General features: G+C 43.7%; 1 protein-coding gene across 1 annotated transcript in view; it reads left to right on the top strand.

Moving 5' to 3' along the window:
- The window catches only part of LOC126456525 (agrin-like), a 1,113,065-nt gene that overhangs the window by 968,048 nt on the left and 118,871 nt on the right, over positions 1–26,146 (top strand). The window contains exon 15 of the mRNA XM_050092274.1: positions 17,436–17,693. Within this exon, the coding sequence (XP_049948231.1) occupies positions 17,436–17,693 (258 nt within the window). The remainder of the gene's footprint in view (positions 1–17,435; positions 17,694–26,146) is intronic.

Raw genomic sequence — 26,146 nt, 5'->3', positions numbered from 1 at the left:
GCATAAAGTGCCTATCTCCTTCATAGATCGTTCTGCTGGATTTACGCTAGGTTTGTACTTAGATATGTAGATGGGTTTTATTTTGTGTTGTTTTAACGTGTTTTGCCATTGCACTGATTTGTATTGTGGGCCATTATCCGAAATTATTCGTTCCACTCAGCCTACTTGTCTGAGAAAATCTTGTCTAAATGCTTTACTTATAGTAAGACCTGTTGCCCGTTTTAATGGCGTCAAGGTAACATATTTAGAAGTAAGTTCCAAAACGATAAATATGAAAAGATATCCATTTTTTGTGCGTGGGAGGGGCCCCATCAAATCTGTTGCAGCTATTTGTTTTAATCTTTTAGGGATTATTGGAAACGTAGGTGGTTTGGTTTGGAAAGTGATGTGTTTAGCCCTCATACATTTTTTGCGTTTGACTAATACTGTTCTAATTCGTCCTTCCATATTAGGAAAATGGCTTGTTTGTTTTATTTTTAAAAAGCATTTCTTAAACGTGTATACCATATGTACTTATTAATTAGTTCATCTGGGATATAAATTAACCATTCATTCGTTGCAACATTTCGTCTAAAAAATAAAACATTGTTTTTTACGAGACAGTGCTGTCGAATGTCTGGAAAATCCTTACTTCTCCACTTGTGTTTGATTCCTAGTATTTCGGGATCCTTGTCCTGTTCTTTGCCTATGTTTTTCAATGCTGTCGTAATGTAGTTTTCGGAAGGTACTTGTTTCATATAGTACATTGTAAACTGGTCTTCTGCTGCTTCCAAACCTATGTTATTGGATGCACCCTGTGGACATCGTGATAAAGCATCTGCTAATACATTCGCTGGTCCTGGTATGTGCGTAATAGTGAAGTCAAATTCTTGTAGTATTAACATCCATCTGGCTAACCTCCCATGAGTTAGTTTGGCGGATAACAGAAATTCTAATGCTTTGTGGTCAGTGTATACTTTTGTTTTTCTTCCGAATAGGAAGTATCGAAAACGTTGGAAGCCCCATACAATGGCCAATGCTTCCAGCTCCATGACTGAATAGTTTTTCTCGATTTTTGTGAGTACCCGACTGGCAAATGCAATTTTTCTATATGATCTTAGCCCTGCCTGTTCGTATTCTTGGAATAAAACAACTCCTAAACCTGTTTTCGCGCTATCAGTGGCCATACAAAAATTTTGTGTTAGATCAGGATGTGCTAAAATCGGTGCTGTTGTTAGTGCGTTTTTCACTTTTAAAAATTCTTCATTGGCTCCTTGATCCCGTACCCATGGCGTGTTTTTTCCAGTCAATGCACATAGGCCTGGTGTTGCGAGAGAGTCGATCCAAATAAATTTTTTATAGAATCCGGTGACACCTAGAAATCCTCTGAGAGTTTTCTTATTATATGGAGTACAGAATTCTTTGATTGCCGTTAGTTTTTCTGGGTCGGGCATTACCCCTTTCTCTGAAATTATGTGTCCTAGAAATTTGACCTCTCGCCTTCCAAATTTCCATTTTTTTATATTTACTGTGACCCCATGCTCTTTCATGATCTGTAAAAACTGATTTAATGTGTCGTTGTGAAGTTCCCAAGAGGGTTCTGCTATAATCACATCATCAACATAACAAGTAATTTTTTGTAAAATTTCAGGACTGAGTATAGTATTAAATCCCCTAATAAACGCTGCTGATGATATGTCTAAATCAACTGGCAATCGTTTAAACTGGTAACATCTACCGAATACAATAAATGCTGTAAATTTTCTACCTTCTGGGGTCAATTCTATTTGCCAGAAACTACTCCGTAAATCAATTGTTGAAAATATCTTAGCACCGTGGAAGTTTTGTATCAATTCCTCTAATTTTTCTGGGCGATCTGTCTCAGTGATTATGATTGTGTTGATCTGTCTGGAATCGAGCACTAACCTGATGCTCCCATCTCGTTTTTGTACAATATGGAGCGGGCTGTTATATGTGGAGGTAGCTGGTTCAATAATATTGTCATCTAACATTTTAGATATCTCCTGGAATACTTTATTCCTGTAGCTTAATGGGATTGTATAGGGTGGCACTCTAAATGGTTTGTGCTGTTTTACTTCAAACTTGTACTGAAAGTGCTTAATACTGCCAGTCTTAGGTAAATACCTTAAACTTCTTGCAATTTTTCGTCGATTTCTTTATGGACTTCTAACATGAGTTGAGGCGATTCCCCCTTTTGTGCGTACCATTCTTATTCTTCATCCTCTTTATCTCGCGCCATTCTTAATTGTTTGTTTATAACTGGTATTTCTTCTAATTTTAGCTTCTGCTCAAAGACAAGTGTGATATTCCCGAATGTTAAGCTACCTTTCCCCATATCTATTATCGCTCGTCTCTCATTTAAAAAATCTGCACCTATAATCAAATCTACAGTTAGTTTAGGTATAATCACGAAGTTAGCTTCGATCTTTTGACCTTGGCACGAAAGAGTTAACCTTGTTTGTCTCGTAACTTGGGCAGCATTGTTTCTAATAGGACCTCTTACTTTAATCTTACGTGTTTTCAGAACGGGCAATTCCTCATTGGCATTGCACTGCATGAATAAATTTTCTGAGATCGCAGTCAGTTCACTTCCGCTATCAATTACAATATTGACTGGGATATGCTTTACCATGGCCTTCACAATTGGTTGAATTTGAAAGGGTTGGCTCTGTTCTTCTTCTTCTTCTTGCATCAACGAATCCTCCACTGAATCATACATGAGTCTTTTTAGGAATTTCCCTTGTGAATTCCAATTTTCTGTAGGATAAGCTTCGACTGCTACTTCTCTCTCTTTTATTTCCTCTTCTCTATTTCTTCCTTCATTTACGCTTTCTTCAACATCCTCTACTTTTTCCTCATCCTCGTCTATCTTCCTCTTCTTCGTCGCTACTTCCACATAATCGCATCTAAATGCTCCAATTATCGCTCCATAACTTCCTTCATTATATACGTTGGGTTGTGTGCCCACTCGTAACTTATTTTCAACTTCTGTCAACTGCGCATTATCCTCATTGAATTCGCTTTCCCTGGTTTCCATCTCAAATGGCTCTGCAATACTCATTACTTCGTCCTTTCCTCCTACATTCGTCGTGCATGCCTCTGGTAATTCATCTTCCTCGTCAGTATTCTCCCAATTAATTTCGTCCCAGCACGATATTGTTATTTTCTTGTCTTCGTTTTCATATGGTCCCTGCGGATTTGTTTCTTCCTTCTTCTCTTCTCGTGATAAGATTTTTACTTCTCTGTTCAAGGTGCTGCAATTGTCCTGGGTCGGTGCGTCATTCTCTTTGGCATGGGCGCTTAGCTGTCAATTCGAACGTTTATCGGGGTTTGGTGGTCTTACCTCCATCTCTTCTATGTGTATTCTCTTTTCTTGTTCAGCTTGTTGATAGTGGTTTCTTTGTTGATAATTTGTCGGTCTATTGGTTCTCCAGTACCCGTTCCGGTTGTCGTTATTCCCTCTAATAGTTGCCGTTCCCGGGTGAATTATAGTTATTGCCGTATTCTCTTCTAAATCCATAACCGGTTCTTTGTTGAAATCTATTGTCGTTTCTTGGTGCGAAGTTATCACATGGTTCGTAATTATAGTTTCTTCGTAATGTGTCTTGTGGATTCCACTGCTTTTTGCTTTCGTTTTCACGTGCGCTTCGTCTTTTTTCTTGCGTCATCTTCCGAAAATATGAACTCTAGTTCCCTTAGAATACCTTTAAATGCTTTGACGTCATTGCCTCCGCGACCTACTAATGATTGCTGGTATTTCAATGGTAGCTTCATCGCGCATAATTTAATCAACTCTCCGTCACTGTATGGTACATCTAAGCATTGATTTTTGTTTGCCATTATTTCGAAAAATTTCACGGGACTCTTCTCTCCTGAATTTTCAAAATATGTGTTCTGTAATAATTCGTACTTCACTCTGTTCTGTGCTTCGCTGGACCAATATCGTGAGAGAAACTTCTCTCTGAAATCTTCGCACGATCGGCATGTCGCTACAACATTCTGCATGGTTTCTGCGACTGTTCCTGACATGTGTGCACATATAAAGTCTAATTTGTGTGCTAGCGTCCAGTGTTCTGGTATTCCAACTCGGAATAGATCAATAAAAGTTCGTGGATGTAATGAGTTTCCTTCTCGAAAGTGTTGAAATTTTCTGACTGTGAGGAAATAATCGCTGTCGTACTTTGTCATAGTTCAATATGAAATTCGCGATTCTTCGCCACTTTTGTTTCTGATCATTTCTCCCGTCGTTCTTTCCGGTTGTGGTAGATCCATTGGATTTTGTCCACTGTAACTTTCGCCTACCCTTGCGTAGTATCGTTGGAGTGGTACGCAATAATTTTTTCCCATCGGTTGTGAACGTGTAGCTGAATGCATTGCACTGTATTCTTCGCGACCTGGCTTTCCATTGTCACGTATGTTACTTTCCGCCTGTGATTGGAATCGCAAATGCGTAATATCTTCGTTAATTGCTTGTTTTTCCGGTGCTGTTACAGATACGGATGTGGTTGCAGACTCTGTGCTTGTTCGATCCTGTTCACTACGCTCTTCAATGGTTTGCAACAACTCTGTTCGCAACTTCTGAAATTGTCGCTTCGTTTGCGCTTCTATTTTGACTATGCGGTTATCATACCTTTCCAGCGCTGCTTTTGTGATACGTTTGTGTAACACACTGTTTTCAACAACTTCACGCGCTGTACCTGCTGCTTGTCTAGTAATTACGTTTATCTGTTTCTCTAGTTTCTTGACTTCTTTGATCTCGCCCTGAGTGTCATAACGCAATGTTTGTACGTCCGCTTGTACCTTGTCAACGTCTGTTCTCAATTGATTGTGACCTGTTATTAAGTTTCCTATCACTTATCGAGATTCTTTTGCCTCGTATTCAATATGACTTAGATGTAACTGAATTTTTTTGTTTTGTTCTTTAATCTCACGCATTTGTCTCGTGGTTTCTGCAATTTGAATTTGAATTTGGTTCGCTATGTCTTTATTTTGCCTTGTCATGGTTTCCGTAATTTGTTGTAATAATTCTGCCAGATTGGTGGGTCCTATTGTGTTTTTTTCCGACGTCCTACGCTCCGTGTTTTCGCCCAAGTGTTGGTTCGCAACCGATTGCATTGAACTGTGCTGTGACACGTTTCTGCTCGCATTCCTTGTACTCTGTGGTGTGGGAGCTCTGATTACTTGTGCTATGGGTTCTACGTATTCAAGACGCAAGTTAGAATCCTCATCGACTGTCTCTCTACTTTCCTGCTCCTCTGTCGTATGCTGACCTAGGTTTTCTGTGCCTTGACGTACATTATCCTCGATATGGTGCGTTATGTGTCCTATTTCTCGCGATACTGCATCGTCTGTTGTACTGTCTTCTATTCTCTGTCCATTTTCATGCTGGGTCTCTACCTCAATTCGGTCAAGGTCTCGATCTGCCATTGCTAATCTTTCCGAATCCCTTATTTTCTGTCTTAAAAGCAATTCACGCGCCCTACTTCGCGTCAACATGCGCTCATACGATCTCACGCGTTTCATAAACTTTTTGTTCACACGACTTGACAAACAATTCACTTACTTGTTGGGTCAGAACCAACTTGTCAACGACGTATCCGCCACCTGTGCGCCTCCATTGGAGAGAAAACTTAATTCTAACAATATTACACTCATAACCTAATTATGCTGTTGTCTCTGATAGAATGTCTATCTATTGAATATTTTATTACTATCTATCCCTGCAGCTACTGTTTTCGACTATTTATAACGTTCAAAAACAATATCTTTTTATTACGAAAATTTTTCAACAGGATATTTTTCTGACCTAGTTAGGCATGTGGTCGACCTACAATCATGGTATTTTACCATCCTGGCAGGGTCGCCATTTTCTAAACATTCAGCATGGTGTCTGTTTCTTCTACATCGTGTCTCCCTACCACTTTCGCGCTACGACGCTCTGGGCGTGTTTTTTAGGGAATTGACTAGTTTGAACCTGGGACCTGTTGCTGGTAAGGAGACGTCAGACCACACATGACGTAGAATTCAGAAGAGGTCAGTGAGACTAGCGATGGTACAACCAAATACTTAATGATTTCAGCGTCAGCTCCACTGCACTCCCTGTAAAGAAATCTTAATACTAACTAAATTTAGTGGAAGGGGTTCAAGGCTTTCCTATTTTTAGTTAGCTGGTAAAATAACGTCGAAAAAGCAGTTAAGTTTACCATTGGAAATTTTATTCTACTCACAAAACATCGTTTATAAATTGCACTATTGATAAAAGGAAATGTTTTAATACATGATGGTAAAAACCAACTGCGTTCAACAAAAATGTGAAAGAATATTCCCTGAATGGGTTTCCAAGTTCTACAATGGGTTGAAGGATGACCTATGCCATACCAAATCTATAATCTAGGTTTAAATTAAGTTTCACAAAAGAGAAAACTATCAAAATGGCCCACAGTGACCCTCAATTATCTTTAATTACTTATCTAACTTGTCGTAAATTACAGTGGCTGATGTGGCTTCTCAATAACTATATAACAGAAAAATCATCGCGTTTCAGATTTTTACTTCAAGTGGCAAATGTGAACACTATGAGCTTTAATTGACGATCGACACTAGTATTACGCAAAAAGGGGTTGTAACAGATGAGACTTCTGCAGTTCTGAGTGAAGCCTTATGCGCTCAAAAATGTGGCATCGCGTGCGTTCATTACCTTGTCGGTGTTCGTCAGGGGGCGGCGGTCGGCGCAGCTCCGTCCAGCTCGCCCTCTCAGAAGCAACTCTCTCCTCACTTCTCCTTACTACAATTTACCGAAGTTGGTTTAAAAAAAACTATCTGGCTGTGTTTTCATCTGACCAATCAGGGTCTCAATGTTAACCTTAAGCTCCGCCTACAAAAATTCTGTCAATCCAATGAGAAACGTTATACTTTTTGTGGTGGGGCAATATTTTTAAAGTTTGCAACGTAACAGAGACGCGAAAAAGTCTCACGCTAAAACTTGCAGCTGGTGTGGTCCTTTTAGCGTTATCGTAAGATCTATACTGTTCTTCTGGAGGGCTCTATCTTTTAACATGGGCTGGGGGGTGGTCCTGATGTAACAGAGACGCGAAAAAGTCTCACGCTAAAACTTGCGGGTGGTGTGGCCCTTTTTGTATTATCGTAAGATCTATCCTGATCTTCTGGTGAACTCTATCTTTTAACATGGACTGGGGGGTGGTCCTGATGTAACAGAGACTCGAAAAAATCTCACGCTAAAACTTGCGGTTGGTGTGACCCTTTTTGTGTTATCGTAAGATCTATACTGTTCTCCTGGAGGGCTCTAGCTTTTAACATGGGCTGGGGGGTGGTCCTGATGTAACAGAGACGCGGAAAAGTCTCACGCTAAAACTTGCGGGTGGTGTGGCCCTTTTTGTGTTATCGTAAGATCTATCCTGATCTTCTGGAGGACTCTATCTTTTAACATGGACTGGGGGGTGGTCCTGATGTAACAGAGACGCGAAAAAATCTCACGCTAAAACTTGCGGGTGGTGTGACCCTTTTTGTGTTATCGTAAGATCTATACTGTTCTTCTGGAGGGCTCTAGCTTTTAACATGGGCTGGGGGTGGTCCTAACGTAACAGAGACGCGAAAAAGTCTCACGCTAAAAACTTGTGGGTGGTGTGGTCGTAGCGGTTAGCTGGCGACGTGGGTGTCCGTCCCTTATCGTAGGGCTTTCTCGCTTAACACGGTTCTGCTCTCGGCTTCTGCTCTCGTTTCTCCCCACGGAACTGCGTCTGTCTCACGGTGGGAAGGTATGACATGCATTTAGGCATTCTTAAGTTAGTCTGTGGTATTCCATTTGCTCACTCGTTACTCGTATTACTTTGGTTAATTTAATGTCACGATTTATTCGGAGCTATGTGACATACTACTGGATTTGCTTATCATGTCAGGGTTTTCATGGAAGGTGTTGGATTTGCCTGACACCTTACAACTTAATCTAACTTAAACTAACTTACGCTAAGGACAACACACACACACATGCCCGAGGGAGGACTCGAATCACCGACGGGGGCAGCCGCGCGAACTGTGGTACCTATGTGGTACCTACGTACCGACTTGACAGAAAATCCTAGGAAGTTCTGGTCTTACGTTAAATCAGTAAGTGGATCGAAACAGCATCTCCAGACACTCTGGGATGATGATGGCATTGAAACAGAGGATGACACGCATAAAGCTGAAATACTAAACACCTTTTTCCAAAGCTGTTTCACAGAGGAAGACAGCACTGCAGTTCCTTCTCAAAATCCTCGCACAAACGAAAAATTGGCAGACATCGAAATAAGTGTCCAAGGAATAGAAAAGCAACTGAAATCACTCAACAGAGGAAAGTCCGCTGGACCTGACGGGATACCACTCAGATTCTACACAGAGTACGCGAAAGAACTTGCCCCCTTCTAACAGCCGTGTACCGCAAGTCTCTAGAGGAACGGAAGGTTCCAAATGATTGGAAAAGAGCACAGGTAGTCCCAGTTTACAAGAAGCGTCGTCGAACAGATGCGCAAAGCTATAGGCCTATATCTCTGACATCGATCTGTTGTAGAATTTTAGAACATGTTTTCTGCTCGCGTAGCATGTCATTTCTGGAAACCCAGAATCTACTACGTAGGAATCGACGTGGATTCCGGAATCAGCGATCGTGTGAGACCCAACTCGCTTTATTTGTTCATGAAACCCAGAAAATATTAGATACAGGCTCCCAGGTAGATGCCATTTTCCTTGACTTCCGGAAGTTGTTCGATACAGTTCCGCACTGTCGCCTGATAATCAAAGTAAGAGCCTACGGAATATCAGACCAGTTGTGTGGCTGGATTGAAAAGTTTTGGCAAACAGAACACAGCATTTTGTTCTCAATGGAGAGACGTCTACAGACGTTAAAGTAACCTCTGGCGTGCCGCAGGGGAGTGTTATGGGACCATTGCTTTTCACAATATATATAAATGACCTAGTACGAGTAGATAGTGTTGGAAGTTCCATGCGGCTTTTCGCAGATGATGATGATGTAGTATACAGAGAAGTTGCTGCATTAGAAAATTGCAGCGAAATGCAGGAAGATCTGCGGCGGATAGGCACTTGGTGCAGGGAGTGGCATGTGACCCTTAACATAGACAAATGTAATGTATTGCGAACACATAGAAAGAAGGATCCTTTATTGATTAATGATAGCGGAACAAACACTGGTAGCAGTTACTTCTGTAAAATATCTAGGAGTATGCGTACGGAACGATTTGAAGTGGAATGATCATATACAATTAATTGTTGGTAAGGCGGGTGCCAGGTTGAGATTCATTGGGAGAGTCCTTAGAAAATGTAGTCCATCAACAAATGAGGTGGATTACAAAACACTCGTTCGACCTATACTTGAGTATTGCTCATGAGTGTGGGATCCGTACCAGGTCGGTTTGACAGAGGAGATAGAGAAGATCCAAAGAAGAGCGGCGCGTTTCGTCACAGGGTTATTTGGTAAGCGTGATAGCGCTACGGTGATCTTTAGCAAACTCAAGTGGCAGACTCTGCAAGAGAGGCGCTCTGCATCGCGGTGTAGCTTGCTGTCCAGGTTTCGAGAGGGTACGTTTCTGGATGAGGTATCGAATATATTGCTTCCCCCTACTTGTACCTCCCGAGGAGATCACGAATGTGAAATTAGAGAGATTGGAGCGATCACGGAGGCTTTCCGGCAGTCGTTCTTCCCGCGAACCTTACGCGACTGGAACAGGAAAGGGAGGTAATGACAGTGGCACGTAAAGTGCCCTCCGCCACACACCGTTGGGTTGCTTGCGGAGTATAAATGTAGATGTAGATGTAGAAGGCGCCTTAGACGGCGCGGCTACCACGCGCGGTGGCTTGCTTTAACAATCAACCAAGCCACACTACCCAGTAACGTGGTAAGTAAGAATCAAAATCCAAATTACAATACATGTTCGTCACAGATCGCCAATGTGTGTCCAGGAAAACGGTTATACACAGCCAGGTAGAAAAGTACGAACGAACGCCTTCACTCACAACAGAATATCCGAGGAACGACCACAAATACCGGGTAGATCCGAATGGAACTAGGATGCAGTGGGTCACACGTCAGTTAAGAACAAAATTATTGCCTGTTACAGAGAAGGCCTCACCATCAAGTCCACAATATAGGTAGGCAACGATTCCCCCAGCAGGCTCGCTTTCTCCAGTGGTACACTAGCTGACAACCGAACTACAAGTAGCGTGATGCCGCCAATATCAGTACACGCTAGGACGCCACCCAACATCTATTTTCGGCACAACAGAGCGCATACACTTCCTAAGTAAAACCGGACCTCCAACTCTCTACATTGCTCCCAGCAAATGGGTTCCCTCTTGCTTGCTTTGCACCTCCCTATATTCCCGTCCACCGCTGCTAACGCACCCTCTTGCGGGCTGGCGTCCTCTAGTTTCCCAGTAATAGGAAAGAGGCATGCAGAGGGCAAATACATTCGGTAAGTAAGTGCCACGACGTCGTACACGCACGCGCAAGGTAAACGTAGTACTCGATCCCTGTCGAGTGTGACAGACCACTGTGCGATCATTAACGTTATTAGCAATGACGAAATCTTACGCACAGAACTGATATTGAACACTACACAATTAATCCGCGCAATAGAAAAATAGAAACGAACAGAAGTGAACAACAAAATTACACACAATAACAAGGGTACAGGTGACAGTGCTTACACCAAACTCCATCATCATTTGACGGCTATGACACAAGTGAATAATTACAAAATATATTTGAAAAATCAAGTAAAATATATCAGGAACAGCAATTACAATCTCATAGAACCATCATAAGTCATGAATCATGAATAACGTAGTTATAGAAGATGCATTATCTTTGAAAATAAAAATGAGCTAAAGCTACTAAACTGCTGGTTATAGTAAGCTGTTAATAAATTTACAAGCGATCTGTGTTAAACAAGCTATAAGGGGCAGATAAATGAAAACCGAACACCTGCCACAACGGGAGCATGGAATGGTTCCGCTCAAAAGTAATCACCAGACGCGTTAAGACATATATCCCGCTGGGAGATGAGATGATTAGTTCCTGTTTCATAGAATGCGGTCGTCTGCTGACGGATTTACAACCGCACCTACTCTTGCAGTTCCTCGTCCGACTGAAACCGATATCCATTCATGTCTTTCTCCAGATCGCAAAAGTTGTGAAAGATCCGGGCTGTATGGGGCATGTAGCAGTGTTTCCCAAACAAATCGCTGCACAGCGGTCTTCGTCCAATTGACTGCGTGAGGGCGGGTGTTACAATGGAACATGATGATTCCGTCTGACAGTATTCCCGGGTGTTTTGCCTTACGGCACATCGCAGTTTCTTCAAAGTGTCTTCATAGCACTGCGCACTCATTGTGGTTTCACGCTCCAGGAACTCGAAGAGCAGAGGGGCCCCCGAAGTCGAAGAACTTGTGTGCACAGCTTTGGACGTCTTTGGTGGGGGAGATGTGGATGTTTCCAGTGTTGTCTTTGCCATTTTCCCTCGGACTCGAAATTGTGCCACTACGTAAGGTGATGATGCATGAAAAGGCCCGCCCCCACACCGCCAATCATACGAAGGCTACGTTTCAGCGGTTGGTTGGGGAAACAACGCAAGATCCTCCGTACAGCCCGGATCTTTCGCCGTGTGATTTTCACGTCTTTGGCGATCTGAAGAAAGACATGTGTGGACGTTGGTTTCAAACGGACAAGAAAGAGTAGGTGTCTCGTCTCTCTGTGCGATAAATGTCTTAATGCTTGTGGTGATTACTTTTGAATGGAACCAATCCATGGTCTTGCCGTGGCGGGTGTTTGGTTTTCATTTGATTGTTCTTCATACAATACTTACGACGGAAGAGAATATACAGGGTGTTTCCGTAACAGCGTTGAAATGGTTCAAATGGCTCTGAGCGGTATGGGACTTAACTTCTGAGGTCATCAGTCCCCTAGAACTTAGAACTACTTAAACCTAACTAACCTAAGAACAACACACACATCCATGCCCGAGGCAGGATTCGAAACTGCGACCGTAGCGGTCGCGCGGTTCCACACTGTAGCGCCTAGAACCACTCGGCCACCCCGGCCGGATGTAACAGCGTGCAAAAATTTAACAGGACATAGAGGATGCTCCACTGAACAATCTGAGGTAGGGAACCTGGTGTCGGAGAAACCAGCTTACGGAAATAACAGGAATAAAATCACATTACTGTGTACTCTTTTATTTACATAAGTTAATTGCAAATACCATCATTGATACAATGAACGTACCATTTGTACTGTATCTTACAAAATGTGCTGAAACTGACGACCATCAGCCTCAATGCAAGCATGACATCGGCAAACATGATTGTGACGCACCCTGACGAACTATCCCTGGTGTGTTTCGAGTCATATCACAGGCGGCTGTAATTCTGGCAACTAATTCCATGCCGGCCGCTGTGACCGAGCAGTTCTAGGCGCTTCTGTCCGGAACCGCGCGACTGCTATGGTCGCAGGTTCGAATCCTGCCTCGAGCATGGATGTGTGTGATGTTCTTAGGTTAGTTAGGTTTAAGTAGTTCTAAGTCTAGGGGACTGGTGACCTCAGATGTTAAGTCCCATAGTGCTTAGAGCCATTTGAACCATTTGAACTACACTACTGGCCATTAAAATTGCTATACCACGAAGATGACGTGCTACAGACGCGAAATTTAAACGACAAAAACAAGATGCTGTGATATGCAAATGATTAGCTTTTCAGAGCATTCACACAAGGTTGACGCCGGTGGCGACACCTACAACGTGCTGACATGAGGAAAGTTTCCAGCCGATTTCTCATACACAAACAGCAGTTGACCGGCGTTGCCTGGTGAAACGTTGTTGTGATGCCTCGTGTAAGTAGGGGAAATGCGTACCATCACGTTTCCGACTTTGATAAAGGCGGGATTGTCTCCTACCGCGATTGCGGTTTACCGTATCGCGACATTGCTGCTTGCATTGGTCGAGATCCAATGACTGTTAGCAGAATATAGAATCGGTGGGTTCAGGAGGGTAATACGGAACGCCGTGCTGTATCCCAACGGCCTCGTATCACTAGCAGTCGAGATAACAGGCATCTTATGGTTCAAATGGCTCTGAGCACTATGGGACTTAACGTCTAAGGTCATCAGCCCCCTAGAACTATTTAAACCTAACTAACCTAAGGACATCACACACATCCAATGCCCGAGGCAGGATTCGAACCTGCGACCGTAGCGGTCGCGCGGTTCCAGACTGTAGTGCCTAGAACCGCTCGGCCACCACGGCCGGTACAGGCATCTTATCCGCATGGCTGTAAGGGATCGTGCAGCCACGTCTCGATCCCTGAGTCAACAGATTGGGACGTTTAAAGACAACAACCATCTGCACGAAGAGTTCGACGACGTTTGGAGCAGCACGTTCTATCAGCTCGGAGACCATGGCTGCGGTTGCCCTTGACGCTGCATCACAGACAGGAGCGACTGCCATGGTGTACTCAACGACGAACCTGGGTGCACTAATGGCAAAATGTCATTTTTTCGGATGAATCCAGGTTCTGTTTGCAGCATCATGATGGTCGCATCCGTGTTTTGCGACATCGCGGTGAACGAACATTGGAAGCGTGTATTCGTCATCGCCATATTGGCGCATTGTTCGCATTGACGGCACTTTGAACAGTGGACGTTCCATTTCAGGTGTGTTTCGATCCGTGGCTCTACCCTTCATTCGATCGCTGTGAAAACCTTCATTTCAGAAGGATAACGCAAGACCGCATGTTACAGGTCCTGTACGGGCCTTTCTGGATACAGAAAATATTTCACTGCTGCCCTGGCCAGCACATTGTCCAGATCTTTCACCAATCGAAAACGTATGGTCAATGTTGGCCGAGCAACCGGCTCGTCGCAATACGCCAGTCACTACTCTTGAAGAACTTTGGTATCGTGTTGAAGCTGCATGGACAGGTGTAACTGTACACGCCATCCAAGCTCTGTTTGACTCAATGCCCAGGTGTATCAAGGACGTTATTACGGCCAAGGGTGGTTGTTCTGGGTACTGATTTCTCAGGATCTATGCACCCAAATTGCGTGAAAATGTAATCACATGTCAGTTCTAGTATAATATATTTGCCCAATTAATATCCGTTTATCATCTGCATTTCTTCTTGGTGTAGTAATTTTAATGGCCAGTAGTGTAATTCCATCTTCGTATCCACTGGGATCTCTTAAACAAGTGACTTTAGATATGTTCATAGAAAATAATCGCGAAAATTCAGGACCGGCCCAAATTGGACTCGCGGCTAGAGGCGCGATGCCACGGATTTCGCGGCCCCTCTCGCCGGAGGTTCGAGTCCTCCGTCGAGAAAGGGTGTGTGTGTTGTTCTTAGCGTAAGTTAGTTTACGTAGTGTGTAAGTCTAGGAACCGATGACCTTAGCAGTTTAGTCCCTTAGGAATTCACACACACACATGAAGACTCAGGTCAGATGACCTCGGAGGCCAGTCCAGCGACCAGGACGTACTCTACCGGTACTGCTCCATCACATTGTAGTGTACGTCTCTGAATAGCACTGAGTAATGAAAGTGTCTGTTGATTCATAGCACGTTCTGTCATGGGAGAAGTTAAATACTATACAACAGAGGCACCTTATGGACAAGTAAACAAAACCTGCGTCATGACTTCCTGGGAATCAGGCTATTCCTGTCTCCTTGCAGGAAATAAATAATGTACGTATAAATAAACAGCACAGTGCGTGTAAACCTGTACGCGTCTTAGTTGTAAATAAGCTGGAAAATAGTAATGCTAGGCGCTACAGTCTGGAACCGCGCGACCGCTACGGTCGCAGGTTAGAATCCTGCCTCGGGCATGGATGTGTGTGATGTCTTTAGGTTAGTTAGGTTTAAGTAGTTCTAAGTTCTAGGGGACTGATGACCTCAGAAGTTAAAGTCCCATAGTGCTCAGAGCCATTTAGTAATGCTAGACAAAGTGGTGGATGAATTTCTACATCTACATCTACATCCATACTCCGCAAGCCACCTGACGGTGTGTGGCGGAGGGTACCTTGAATACCTCTATCGGTTCTCCCTTCTATTCCAGTCTCGTATTGTTCGTGGAAAGAAGGATTGTTGGTATGCCTCTGTGTGGGCTCTAATCTCTCTGATTTTATCCTCATGGTCTCTTCGCGAGATATACGTAGGAGGGAGCAATATACTGCTTGACTCTTCGGTGAAGGTATGTTCTCGAAACTTTGACAAAAGCCCGTACCGAGCTACTGAGCGTCTCTCCTGCAGAGTCTTCCACTGGAGTTTATCTATCATCTCCGTAACGCTTTCGCGATTACTAAATGATCCTGTAACGAAGCGCGCTGCTCTCCGTTGGATCTTCTCTATCAACCCTATCTGGTACGGATCCCACACTGCTGAGCAGTATTCAAGCAGTGGGCGAACAAGCGTACTGTAACCTACTTCCTTTGTTTTCGGATTGCATTTCCTTAGGATTCTTCCAATGAATCTCAGTCTGGCATCTGCTTTACCGACGATCAACATTATATGATCATTCCATTTTAAATCACTCCTAATGCGTACTCCCAGATAATTTATGGTATTAACTGCTTCCAGTTGCTGACCTGCTATTTTGTAGCTAAATGATAAAGGATCTATCTTTCTGTGTATTCGCAACACATTACACTTGTCTACATTGAGATTCAATTGCCATTCCCTGCACCATGCGTCAATTCGCTGCAGATCCTCCTGCATTTCAGTACAATTTTCCATTGTTACAACATCTCGATACACCACAGCATCATCCGCAAAAAGCCTCAGTGAATTTCCGATGTCATCCACAAGGTCATTTATGTATATTGTGAATAGCAACGGTCCTATGACACTCCCCTGCGGCACACCTGAAATCACTCTTACTTCGGAAGACTTCTCTCCATTGAGAATGACATGCTGCGTCCTGTTATCTAGGAACTCTTCAATCCAATCACACAATTGGTCTGATAGTCCATATGCTCTTACTTTGTTCATTAAACGACTGTGGGGAACTGTATCGAACGCCTTGCGGAAGTCAAGAAACACGGCATCTACTTGTGAACCCGTGTCTATGGCCCTCTGAGTCTCGTGGACGAATAGCGCGAGCTGGGTTTCACATGACCGTCTTTTTCGAAACCCATGCTGATTCCTACAGAGCAGATTTCTTGTCTCCAGAAAAGTCATTATACTCGAACACAATACGTGTTCCAAAATTCTACAACTGATCGACGTTAGAGATATAGGTCTATAGTTCTGCACATCTGCTCGACGTCCCTTCTTGAAAACGGGGATGACCTGTGCCCTTTTCCAATCCTTTGAAACGCTACGCTCTTCTAGAGACCTACGGTACACCGCTGCAAGAAGGGGGGCAAGTTCCTTCGCGTACTCTGTGTAAAATTGAACTGGTATCCCATCAGGTCCAGAGGCCTTTCCTCTTTTGAGCGATTTTAATTGTTTCTCTATCCCTCTGTCGTCTATTTCGATATCTACCATTTTGTCATCTGTGCGACAATCTAGAGAAGGAACTACAGTGCAATCTTCCTCTGTGAAACAACTTTGGAAAAAGACATTTAGTATTTCGGCCTTTAGTCTGTCATCCTCTGTTTCAATACCATTTTGGTCACAGAGTGTCTGGACATTTTGTTTTGACCCACCTACCGCTTTGACATAAGACCAAAATTTCTTAGGATTTTCTGCCAAGTCAGTACATAGAACTTTACTTTCGAATTCATTGAACGCCTCTCGCATAGCCCTCCTCACACTACATTTCGCTTCGCGTAATTTTTGTTTGTCTGCAAGGCTTTGGTTATGTTTATGTTTGCTGTGAAGTTCCCTTTGCTTCCGCAGCAGTTTTCTAACTCGGTTGTTGTACCACGGTGGCTCTTTTCCATCTCTTACGATCTTGCTTGGCACATACTCATCTAACGCATTATGTACGACGGTTTTGAACTTTGTCCACTGATCCTCAACACTATCTGTACTTGAGACAAAACTTTTGTGTTGAGCCAACAGGTACTCTGAAATCTGCTTTTTGTCACTTTTTCTAAACAGAAAAATCTTCCTACCCTTTTTAATATTCCTATTTACGGCTGAAATCATCGATGCCGTAACCGCTTTATGATCGCTGATTCCCTGTTCTGCGTTACTTCCATATCTCCTGACGCTGGCTTGTCCGACCCCAGGTTCCCCATCTCAAATTGTTCAGTGGAGCAGTCTCTATGTCCTGTCACATTTTTCCACTCTCTTGTGCAAACACACTGTATGCTAGGGGTTACACAAAGGTGTATCCTCTCTAGGTTGATGGCACCATCACTGTTACTAGCTGACTGCTCTTTTAGTGCTCGTCCGACGTGTCATTCTGTACGAACCACACGTGTCGACAGAGGAGGAGTCCGGGACGGAGCGCCCCGGCGCCGGCCGCTGGACGGTGCCTCGCCGCTTCACGCAGCCCGGCGACGACGAGGCGTGGCCCATGTCCAAGTCGACGCGCCACCTGCTGGCGGGCGCGCCGCGCTACCACCTGCTGGCGCCCCTGGACAGGGGCGACGCGGGGGCGCGCCTCGTCACCGACGGCTCCGGCTACGGCAGGGGACTACCGCAGCGCGCGCCCGAGGACGACGCCGGCGGCCGCAGGGCCAACGGTGAGTGCGAGTCTGTGGCCTGACGGCGGGGCTCCGGCGTCCTCGTTTCTAACGTGGGCATATCAAGCCAGTCCGAGAGCGCTTCGGAGCATCTTCGTCTCCAATGTATAAAGAGTCTTCTCATGTTGTTTCGTCACATTACATGCGTTTACCGTCGCCCAAGTATCAGAAGTAGTATCAGAGTCTGAGATGATAATGGATGATAGGTGTTTAAAAAGCATACCCTGCAACTCTCGATCACTGAGCCTGGTAGTACCATTGGTTTGGAAACCACTTTCCTGGTACTCAATCTTGTAAAAATTGAGGCACAGCCCATTCACAGCCAGTGTGTCCGTTCAGGTTTGTTTTTATGTTGGAGTTCACGGCATGTTTCTTGGGCTAGGATTGCACTGTCTGCATACGTAAGTGTCCAAGGATGTGGTGGCTGTACGTAAACTGTTGCTGCATCACAGCGGTAATAGATTAGAGCCGTGATGAAGGCCGACAATAATACGAACGTGGAGGGGGGGGGGGGCGGGGGGGGGTGGATGCGGGGGGGGGGGGGGGGAAGAGTTCAATAAGTAGTGCAACACACTTTTTTTCCTGAAAGCATGTTGATTTTATTCAGGATTCCAATATATTATATTATTCGCACCTCGTTTGTCTACGGAACCATATTTTTCACCATAATCTCCGTTCAAAGTGACAGCCTTACGCCAGCTCAGTGGAAGGGCCTGTATCACCGCATGGTATCACTCTGCTGGTCGCTATCTGAGCCAACGTCTTGCTGCATCAATAACCTCCTCGTCACCTAGGTACTGCTTCTGGAGGAGTGCATTCTTCATTGGACCACACAGATGGAAGTGGGAAGGTGGAAGATCCGAGTTGTACGGAGGATGAGGAAGAAAAATTTTAGACTTCAGATTCTTTTTTTGAAGTTTGCTGTAAAAGTAACTTATTAGTGGATCTGCATCCATCTCAGTCTTTCTTTCTGTGTTATTGATTCGAGTGGCCTGTTATTCTTGAGTGTGCTCACGTCGTTCATCCAAATCTCAGGCCTCAGCAGTGTGTTTACATTTCGCGGTGTGTGGTTGCAGCTGTAGCGGTTATAAAGCTAAATACTTACAAAGCTCTTTGTGCGCTGAATTCGAATATTAAATTTAGTAGTTTTCAATCGTTCATCCAAATATTAGCAGTGTGTTTACATTTCGCGCGTGCAGTTGCAGCTGTAGCAGTTCTTAAGTTAAGTTCTGACAAAGTTGTTTGTGCACTCTTGTAAAGTTATTAAATTCGTCGGTGTCTCGTGCTGTTTCTGACAAAATAACTATTTAATAAACTTTTGGAAATTTTCGCCCACGATCTTTTTTGAGTAGTTTGTGCGTTGTAGTCGTTTAGGAAATTTCGTGCGGTAGTTTTCAGCTAAGGTTTCTCATTGTTTGTAGTGAAATACTTCAGTGAAATTTTCAATCACTGTTCTAATTTCATTGAGTGTTCCAGTAGCCGCCTGAATTTTTGGTTTTAGCTATGAAATTCTGTGAATTTTTGGTGATATTGGTGTTAGCTGTGGTTTAGTAGTATTAATAAAAGTTGTTGCTTTCTTAGTAGAGAGAGAATTTCGAGACCACTAATGGTAGTTCTTTAAATAGTTTTACTGTTGTAACTGAGCTTAAGTGACATAGACGTTTAGTTTTTTCAGTAACTGTTACAATTTTACTACGAGTGAGAACTGTTGGCTTTGTCGTAGGTTTGTGAGCGGTCGCTTACTGTGTGGGATTTGTTCAAAGTACTTTCATTGGGCGGAATGCAGTGGGGAAGCCAGTGAGCATTCTAGTGAGATCCTCTCCTGGGAATGCAGAATTTGCAGCAGAAATAAGTTGATAGAGGAGCAGGAGCACACGACCTGTGCCCTTCAAGTGCAGTTACAAGACGCAAAGGAGGAATTAGATAGGACGAGGAAGATGAAGAGCTTTGGGGAATGGGAAATGGCAATTGGTAAGAAGGCAACTAGGAGGATGAGATATTCAGCCAGTTGTACTTTGCGTCCAAGCACTAGATTTGACCAGCTGTAGAGTTGAGTCGAAAGGAGCCTCTTGTAGCTGTAGACGTAGGAGACATGCAGCAGTCTTCAGCAGTTAAGAGGCCTAGGTCAGTTGCAAAGTCTAATAGGAAGAAGAAAGTTCCGCTGCTAGGTAGTTCGCATGGCAGAGGTGTGGGCCAGCAGTGGCAGGAAGTGTTGGGAAGTGAGTACCAGGTTACCAGCATTGTGAAACCTAGTGCAGCTCAGATGACTGACAGCGCAGGGAAATTACCTAGGAATTTTGTAAAAGAGGATCAGGTATTGATAGTGGGTGGAGGAGGACGGGGACGGGGAATATGTTGGGGAGGGGAATATGATGTAGGTCGTGACCTAATAAAGATAGCTACTCAAACTGGTGGCACTAGCGTGCATTTCGTGCAGCTGTTTCAGCGTCCTAATCGGCCTCATCTTAATGCTTCTGTTAGGCGTGTTAACATATCGTGGGAGAAGGCACTGATGGCGGAGGGTATGGCTCACGTTGCAGTGGTGCCAGTTGAGTTTATCAATAGATCGGGTTTCTCTAGGCATGGCCTGCGCCTCAGTGGGCATGGGAAGAGGAGGCCGGCAAAGCTTATAGGTGACAGTATAGTGAGTGGTGGTGGGATCACTCATGGAAAAATTCCTGTAGTAGTTGGTGATTTTTTGGATAGAAGTCAGCTGATAGATATACCAGCTTAAAGAAAGTCCTTCTGACAAAGCAGTTACCTTCAGAAGAGGTCAGGTATCCAGGTAGAGAAGGAATTAACATATTTCATCAAAATATAAGAGGAATTTAGAGATAAAGTTAGTGAATTGCTTATAGATGTTGACTCTTACATTGTTGGTATATTGGAGCACCATTTAAATAATTTGACAATTCGGAGGCTTCCTTTATCAGGATACAGATTAACTGGATGTTTTTCAAGGAGTTCCTTGCAGCGTGGAGGAGTGGCCATGTATGTAAGAAACAGTATCCCATTTGAGTCCATAGACGTATCACGGCACTGCACTGAACAGATACCTGAATGTTGTGCAGGGGTAGTTGAATTTACTGAAACTAAACTTCAAGTTGTTATTGTTTATAGGTCCCCTAACTCTGACTTCAGAGCATTTCTTCTAAGCTATAGAGGCTTCTTGGTTCACTTTATAGGAAGCACCAAAATTAGTTATATGCGGTGACTTCAATACTAATTTTATGTGTGATTGTGCAAGAAAAAGGGTATCGGAAGATCTCCTAAATTCTTTTGATCTGATGCAGATTGCGTTTTTTCCAGCCAGAGTGCAGGAGAACAGTAGCACCACCATAGGCAATATTTTTATTCGTTCTTTATTACTAGATGGGCTTTCTGAAAAAAAGGTGAATGGCCTTTCAGACCATGATGCACCAGTTTTAACACTAAAAGGTTTTTTTAATCAAACAAAAGTTATATATACTTATAAACTATGTAAAAAAATTAATCCGAAGACAATAGAGAATTTTTTAAACCTCATTAAGGAACAAGAGTGCCAGGACGTTCTTAGTGCCAATAGCATAGTTGACACATATAATGCTTTCCTTAACACATTTCTCATGCTCTTTAAGAGTTCCTTTCCATTAGCACTTCCTAAATGGGGTACTAGCATTTAAAGGCAGCCTAGATGGCTCACTAGTGCGATAAGAATATCATGTAGAACAAAGTGGAAATTATATCAGTATGTTGGAAGTAGTCACAATCAGGCTATAGTAACCCATAACAAACACTATTGTAAGGTGCTTTAAAACGTTATCAGGAAAGCAAAGGGTATGTGATACGCAAATAAAATAGCTAATCCACAGGATAAAATCAAAACCATTTCGTCAGCTGTGAAGGAAGTGTCTGGTCAGCAGCACAAGGTCGACGATATAAATTCAGTTCGTAGTAAAAATATTTCTGTTACTGATAAATCAGATGTATGTACAGTATTTAACAACCATTTTCTGAGCACTGCTGGTGAATAAATAAAAACTTCGTTTCCACAAGGAATCATATACCTCTCTTGGAAAATGCCTTTCCGAGACTGATGCCTGAAATACTCCTCTGTGATACTGATAAGGGGGAGATTGAATCAATAATTAAATCACTGAAGACTAAGGACTCTCAAGGATATGATGGAGTTTCTAGCAGAATACTAAAATACTGTGCTCCACATATAAGCCCTGTACTTAGTCATATTTAATTTTTTCTTTAAGAATGGCCAGTTTCCTGAACGATAAAAGTACTCAGCAGTAAAACCGCTTTATAAAAAGAGAGAAAGGGATAATGTAGACAATTTTCGTCCTATCTCTATGCCATCAGTGTTTGCTAAAGTTATTGAAAAGACGGTTTATGTAAGGATAATTGATCATTTTACACACATCAAAAAATGGTTTGCATCACCCCGGTTCCCAGAGCTCCTGAAGATAGACGTTGACTGTGGATGTTGTATCACAGACACGGTCCCTTTGACTGTTCAGAGATGTCACTAAACCCGCTCAAAGATGTAAACAACCATGCATGAGCAGCGCCTGTTAGACGAAGGGGGTCCCACAGTCGATCAGTTCTAGTCATTCCACCAGGAAGGAGGTACACGGCTTGTGTTGTCTGTCGTTCAACCATGCCTAGACTGTCAATACCGTGGTTCGATAGCGACCGCATTGTTACTTTGTGCCAGGAAGGGCTCTCAACAAGGAAAGTCTCCAGGCGTGTTGGAGTGAACCAAAGCGATGTTGTTCGAAAATGGAGGAGACACATAGGCACAGGAACTGTCGATGACGCGCCTCGCTCAGGCCGCCCAAGAGCTACTACTGCAGTGGATGCCCGTTACCTACGGATTATGGCTCGGAGGAACCCTGACAGCAACGCCACCGTGTTGAATAATGTTTTTCGTGCAGCCACAGGACGTCGTATTACGACTCAAACAGTTCGCAATAGGCTGTAGGATACGCAACTTCACTCCCGACGTCCATGGCGAGGTCCATCTTTGCAACCACGACACCATGCAAAGCGGTACAGATGGGCCCAACAACATTCCGATTGGACCGCTCAGGAATGGCATCACGTTCTCTTCACCGATGAGTGTCGCATTTGCCTCCAACCAGACAATCGTCGGAGACGTGTTTGGAGGCGACCCGGTCAGGCTGAGCGCCTTAGACACACTGTCCAGCGAGTGCAGCAAAGTGGAGATCCCATTGTGTTAAGGGGTGGCATTATGTGGGGCCGACGTACGCCGCTGGTGGTCAAGGAAGGCGCCGTAACGGCTGTAAGATACGTGAATGCTATCCTCCAACCGATAGTGCAACCATATCGGCAACATATTGACGAGGCATTAGTCTTCATGGACGACAATTCGCACCCCCATCGTGCACATCTTCTGAATGACTTCCTTCAGGATAACGACATCGCTCGACTAGAGTGGTCAGCATGTTCTCGACATGAACCGTATCGAACTTACCTGGGATGGATTGAAAAGGGCTGTTTGTGGACGTCATGACCTATCAACCACTCTGAGGGATCTACGCCGAACTGCCATTGAGGAGTGGGACAATCTGGACCAGCAGCGCCGTGATGAACTTGTGGATAGTATGCCACGACGAATACAGGCATTCATCAATGCAAAAGGACGTGCTACTGGGTATTAGAGGTACCGGTGTGTACAGAAATCTGGACCACCACCTCTGAAGGTATCGTTGTATGGTGGTAAAACATGCAATGTGTGGTTTTCATGAGAAATAAAATGGGCAGAAATGATGTTTATGTTGATCTCTAATCCAGTTTTCTGTACAGGTTCCGAAACTATCAGAATCTAGGTGATGCTAAACTATTTTGATGTGTGTATTTCACATAATTCGCTGTCAAATGTACAGTTCGGCTTTAGAAGTGGTTTAACAACTGAAAATGCTATATTCGCTTTTCTCTGTGAGGCACCGTATGGATTAAAAAAAAGATTTCGAAAGCTAGCCATCTTTTTTATTAAACTAATGCATTTGATTGTGTTGATCATAAAATATTGCTCCAAAAGTTGGACCATTATGGAATACTGGGATTAGCTCACAATTGGCTCACCTCTTACTTTAACAACAGATAATAAAAGGTCTTTATTATTCACAGTGTTGACAATCGCTGTGATGTGGGGTATGAGTGTGGCACAGTCAAATAAGGGGAGCAGGGGGGGGGGGGGGGTGCCCCAGGAATCAGTGCTGCGGCTGCTCCTGTTCCTTATTTATAATAAATGGTATGCCCTCTAGTATTACAGGTAATTCTAAAATTTTTCTGTTTGCTGTGACGACACTAGCTTGGTAGTAAAAGATATGTGCAACATTGGCTCTGTTTCAAATAGCGCAGTTCATGACATAAGATCATGGCTTGTAGAAAATAAACTAACGCTAAATCACAGCGAGACTCAGTGAATTTTATCCATAGTGGATGCTGTTGAACTCCGTGATTGTTCCTTCATAGGGTGTAGAAAAATTTTGCTGTATTAGCAATATCTTTACACTTCCTACGTCTAAGTTATTTGTCCATAGCCTACATGTTTGCATGTAAACACAGTTTATTTCACGAGCGCACATTATAATAGTGAAATATGCAGCTAAACTTTATAAAACTGAAATATGGCTGTGGAAATGATAACAGAGTGCAACTAAGTGGAAAAACTATCACCACAGCGTAATTATAATAATGATGCTTCATCTTTATGTTAGTGCAGATACATTTCAATATATGTTACGTTCCCACTTACAACTGTTCCACTTGTATCTGTTTAGTCACCAGCAAATAACTTTTTTGTATTTATACAGTTATCTCCAGCAAATTAAACATGTACATGAATGTATATACACCTGAGTTGGACACAAGCCCTAAACCGGTCGTGTGACGAATAAATAACCTTTTATTGTGACTGGTAGCGGAAATTTTTCTATGCCCCACAGTAAGACTCTGTTTTTACAGTTTATAACACACATTTCAACAAAATCCGACGTTTTAATTTCACAAAATGGTCATATGATTACTGAAACTGAAGAGTTCAAATTTCTAGGTGTTCAGATAGATAGTAAACTGTCGTGGAAAGTCCGCGTTCAGGATCTCGTTCAGAGACTTAATGCAGCAATTTTTCCTATTCGAACGCTATCTGAAGTAAGTGATCCTTTGACACGAAAATTAGTCTACTTTGCTTATTTTCATTCGCTTATGTCGTATGGTATTATATTTTGAGGTAACTGTTCCCATTCTGAAAGGATGTTTTTGACTCAGAAACGGGCAGTTCGGGCAGTAAGTGAGTTAAGTTCGCGAACCTCTTGTCTACCCCTGTTCGCTAGTCTGGGTATTCTGACATTGTCCTCTCAGTGTACAGGGAGGAGAAAAATTGTACCAAGAAATTGTAAACCCTGATAGCTGATGCCAATAAGAACCAAAATTACTAATGTTGTGTAGGTCGACAGTGCACCATTTTTAAACTACGGAAACTTGGCGCCACGCGCTCCGATTGGCCGTCGGATTGCCCTGTTGCCATTCGTCAGTTTACGGGCAGCGCTATTGTTGTGGTTTCACACATACAAACGTCCCTCACCCCGCCACTGCCCCAACGTGATACGCACACGTGTCCAATGCATCTTGCTGTTTGTCTCCACTTCACGTCAGAGGCGTTCACACAGAAGCTTCGCTCCGGAGCACGCACACCTGCGATTTAGTCATACAGTAAGCATGGCGGCAAAGTATTCGTTTGAAGAACGACGAGATATGGTTTTTGTTTATGGACTAGCCGACGTTAATGCGCGTGAAGCACGATGGTTGTATGAGAGACAGTGCCCAACAAGACGCCACCCACACCCGCAAACGTTTACAGCGGTTCACCGGCGAGTTGGCGAAACAGGCTCGTTAGCAGGATATCATAGTGATGCTGGAAGACCTCGAACACGACGGGATGCTGCGTTTGAAGAGACTGTTCTCGAGCGCTTCGAGAATACACCTACGACAAGTAGTCGAGCGGTTGGACACGACATTGAAGTCACTCATCGGTTAGCCTGGGAGGTTTTGAAGGATGACGGCCAGCATCCATTCAGTTTCCACCCCGTCCAAGACCTAAATCCTGTGGCTGACTATGAAGACAGGTTAGGGTTTTGCCGGTGTTTCTGCGACGTGTTGTAAGAGATCCCGACTTCCCCGCCATTGTATTGTTTATCGACGAGTGTACCTTCCATCGGGATGGTCTTTCAGCACTCGAAACGTTTATTACCGCGCAAGGGGAAATCCTCATGTCACATACGTCCACGGACACCAGGAACGGTTTTCGCTCAACATGTGGGCAGGCGTTGTGGATGGCGATGATTGGGCCGGTCCGTCTACCTCCTCGACTTACCGGGACAAATTACCCTCATTTTTTGCTAGAAACACTACCCAGCCTGCTGGAAGATGTTCCCCTG

Source organism: Schistocerca serialis, chromosome 2, assembly GCF_023864345.2.
Source record: "Schistocerca serialis cubense isolate TAMUIC-IGC-003099 chromosome 2, iqSchSeri2.2, whole genome shotgun sequence".
In the NCBI taxonomy this organism is placed as follows: domain Eukaryota; kingdom Metazoa; phylum Arthropoda; class Insecta; order Orthoptera; family Acrididae; genus Schistocerca; species Schistocerca serialis.
Note: the sequence above shows the minus strand (reverse complement) of the source record. Positions and strands in the feature narration are given on the sequence as shown.